The following is a 3,169-nucleotide window of genomic DNA, read 5'->3' on the forward strand; positions in this document are numbered from 1 at the left end:
ATTTCAGAAGGGGTGTGGGCCCGTCAATTTATTTCTACCCAATCAAAATCAGCTAGGTAAGCCACTGTGTGTAATACTCTGTAAACATAATCCGTGCGTGTAGTATTGCTCTATTTATGTCTTGTTTTTTGCAGAGCTTTATTTATATCTTCACTGTGTCAATAACCATCGTTCCTTGAGATACATGTTCGTAGAGTCCGGCAATGTAGTCCTTGACCTTGACCTTTCTGTACAACGCCGGTCTGTTCTCATCTACCAGCTGACTCGCTGGCTCAATTTCTCTCTCGGGATCAACCGAGTAGAATAGAGCCAGCGATAACCTTTCTTTCTTAGCATTTGTCACAACTCTATGCATAGGGCTTTTGAAGATCCCATTGCTCATTATCTGTTAAAAATTTTATGATTAGGCCAAGAGCTTGAGGGACTTTTCAAAGAATAGTACAAACACATCAGATTTACTCGATGTGTGATGAATATTTTCACCTCTGACCACCTTCCTAACCGATCCATCCATGGCGGAGGTAGACCCATAATCATTTTGAAATATAATGTATATATATAACAGTTACTAATGACTGGTATAACACAAATGTGGGAAGAAAAATACAATCCTCATGACGTCTTTTCTTACCATTGTTATCCTTGACATGTTTGAAAATTGTAAAACCATGTAATTTTGCATACTTCCGTAAACAAAGATGTTAGAAGCACAAGAAAATTATAAGCCCACATGTAGCAATCGTTGTATAATTTTTTATGAATTAGAAACATTGTTTGGAAATTTTCAAATAGCATGCAAAGCTAAAGCGAAAATATATTTTTTATAAAAGAAATATCACATAGTTTTTTCAAGAAAACCACCAATTGTACATCATGTATACAAAATAAGTTTAGAGGTTAAATAATTAGGAGGCAACAAGTATAACTAAGAACCGAATAAGTATATGTATGATTAATGGAGGCATGCCATTTTTCTACAACTCGTGATTTTTATAGTGATATAGATACAAATTATAAATAAGTAGTGAGAATATATGAAATAAACTCCATAATAAACCACTGGTGGTTAGATGACCCAAGTTAATTTCTGCATAAAACCATGATTTGGACACACTATATCTTCACTGTGTTAAATAAGTCTGGGAAAAATATTGTGGAACCATTTCATGAATAATCTAATGTTACATTTTCATCTAAAATTCTAAATAAATTTTTAACCAAAGGTCAAAGATAAAATATTTTTTCCAAACGTTAAAATACAGTGCCTCTAGTTTTGTCTCAAGTCAAATTCAATAAACTTTGGCCGAACTTATGGAAAACATCTACAATATCAAAATCGACACCATAAAGATTCATAATAAAATATATTTTCATTTTGTAAATGTTTACACTTTCTATTTTCAGAACTGGAACAGAGACATTAGCGGTTCGATTGGCATACTGCGAGCGGAGGTGACGGTGTTTACCTCAGTTTGATCACCTATGTTGATCAGCAGGGTGTGAGGAACAGTCGGTACATCAAACCAGACGCCATCTCTCAAAATCTGCAGCCCACCAACGGTGTCATCGACCATGAGCACGGTAAGAACGCTCCCATCGGAGTGGGGCTTGAGGCCGAACACGAGCTCCGGCCTCGGGCACTCCGGGTAGTAGCTGAATCTAGCGTAGGTGTCAGCCTTCTCCCCAAACTTGTCCACAAAGTAGTCGTCGTCGAGCTCCAGCAGCCTCGCCGTTGCCCGGACAAGTCCGTCCTTCACCACCCTGCATTTCGTGGTGAACTCGTGCAGAAGATTTCTGAAGAAAAAAACAGAGTTGAGAACCTTGATATTGCTTTGTTACTTTGAGAGAGGACGATCCCATCGATCTTTGTGTGATCAGATCGCTGATCACCTGAAGGTTTGGGGATGCGCTGGCCAGAGGGCTAGGCTGCGCTCATCTTCGGGCTCCACCTTGAGGTAAAGCCGGTCGGACCAGTCGAGAATCTGCTCCGTCGAGCTCACCCGGTCGGTCCCGTAGCCCTCAAGCTGGAACCGCTCGCCGCCGATGAGGTTGGTGTATCTCTGCTTCTCTTCTGGTGGCTGCCGGAAGAACTCCCTCGAGGCGGCCATCATGCCGTCCATCACCGAGGTGTCTACGCCGTGGTTAGTCACCTGCAGACACACATGACACGGTACGCTCGCTCGCTCAATACGCAAGCTTTCAGTAGATGACAGCTGATTTGGCTCCGAAATGCCAGAGTGCGACGTGAGAATAGATGGCTAATTACCAGGAAGAGACCCCATGACTGCACCGCCAGCCGGAGCTTCGCCTCCTCGTTGTCAGCTGCGACGGCACCGTCCTGGTTGAAAAGGCGGCCGATGTCGATGACAGGCACCGGCGCCACGGCGGGCTGCTGGTCGTCTTCGTGAAGTCCGCGCGAGACGTACCGGGCCGGCACGTCGGGCTTGCCGAGGGCGCCAGCGAGCTCCTGCACCGTCGACGTCCATCTCGCTACCCCCATGCTTTCCATAGTTGCTCTTGCACGACCTTCCGTGGTTGGTCTGATCTTCCAGTAGCGTTCGTTCGATGTGACGACAATAGTCCGGCCGCTTTGACGATCGGCCGCGGGTGCTGGAATTATTATAGTCGCACACGTCGTCGACGATAAGGTGCGATCGAGGAGAGGAGCTAGCTAAGGGACAGTGGTTGCAGTTGCCCTTATCCTGATCCCTGCATGTCATGTGTTGGTGTTGCCGTTCCTGACAAGATCTGTTTTGATCGGATAAGGGAACCACAGTTAAGTTGTTCGGCGCAGCGCGTGAAGCTAGTGGCTGGCGGCACGAAATATCCAGCCATAGCGGTAGCGGGTCTCATTTTACAGACCTGATGCTTCATAGGCACATACGTAGCTTCAGCTTGGCTGGCCTCCCTGTCCGGTGGCGCGGCAGGCAGGTGGGCTGCCGGGCATCGGACCGGGTGGCCGGCGATCCACCGGAAGGTTGGTGCCACGGCTAGGTGCCCTGGCAGCTAACGACGCCGAGCTACAGTAAGTTGTTCAGCACAGCGTGTTGAAACAAAATTTTAAATAGCCGGCTATAGCCCAGCTATATCGGTTTGAGCAGGTGTCGCTATGTTGTATAGCTGGCTAAACTTGTGAAATAGCCTCTCTATAGCTGATTTGTAGGGCCGC

The 3,169-nt window shown here is 46.0% G+C and overlaps 1 protein-coding gene across 1 annotated transcript; it reads right to left on the bottom strand.

Moving 5' to 3' along the window:
• Nucleotides 1-6: 6 nt before the first annotated feature.
• Nucleotides 7-2,665, bottom strand: LOC119343024 (protein SRG1-like). The gene is made up of 4 exons (XM_037614244.1): nt 2,267-2,665; nt 1,891-2,150; nt 1,467-1,794; nt 7-385 (listed from the first exon to the last, which is right to left on the bottom strand). The coding sequence occupies exons 1-4, from the start codon at nt 2,507-2,509 to the stop codon at nt 143-145; spliced, it is 1,074 nt and encodes a 357-aa protein (XP_037470141.1). The 5' UTR covers nt 2,510-2,665; the 3' UTR covers nt 7-142.
• Between the last annotated feature and the right edge of the window lie 504 nt (nt 2,666-3,169).

The sequence above is a fragment of the Triticum dicoccoides genome, unplaced genomic scaffold (assembly GCF_002162155.2).
Source record: "Triticum dicoccoides isolate Atlit2015 ecotype Zavitan unplaced genomic scaffold, WEW_v2.0 scaffold112972, whole genome shotgun sequence".
Lineage (NCBI taxonomy): Eukaryota > Viridiplantae > Streptophyta > Magnoliopsida > Poales > Poaceae > Triticum > Triticum dicoccoides.

Excerpts from the sequence above, each read along its gene's own strand:
- LOC119343024 (XM_037614244.1), bottom strand. The coding sequence starts at position 2,509 with ATGGAAAGCATGGGGGTAGCGAGATGGACGTCGACGGTGCAGGAGCTC. Across the intron at positions 2,151-2,266 it reads AGTCATGGGGTCTCTTCCTG|GTGACTAACCACGGCGTAGA; the intron begins GTAATTAGCCAT and ends GTGTGTCTGCAG. Across the intron at positions 1,795-1,890 it reads GCGCATCCCCAAACCTTCAG|AAATCTTCTGCACGAGTTCA; the intron begins GTGATCAGCGAT and ends TTTTTTCTTCAG.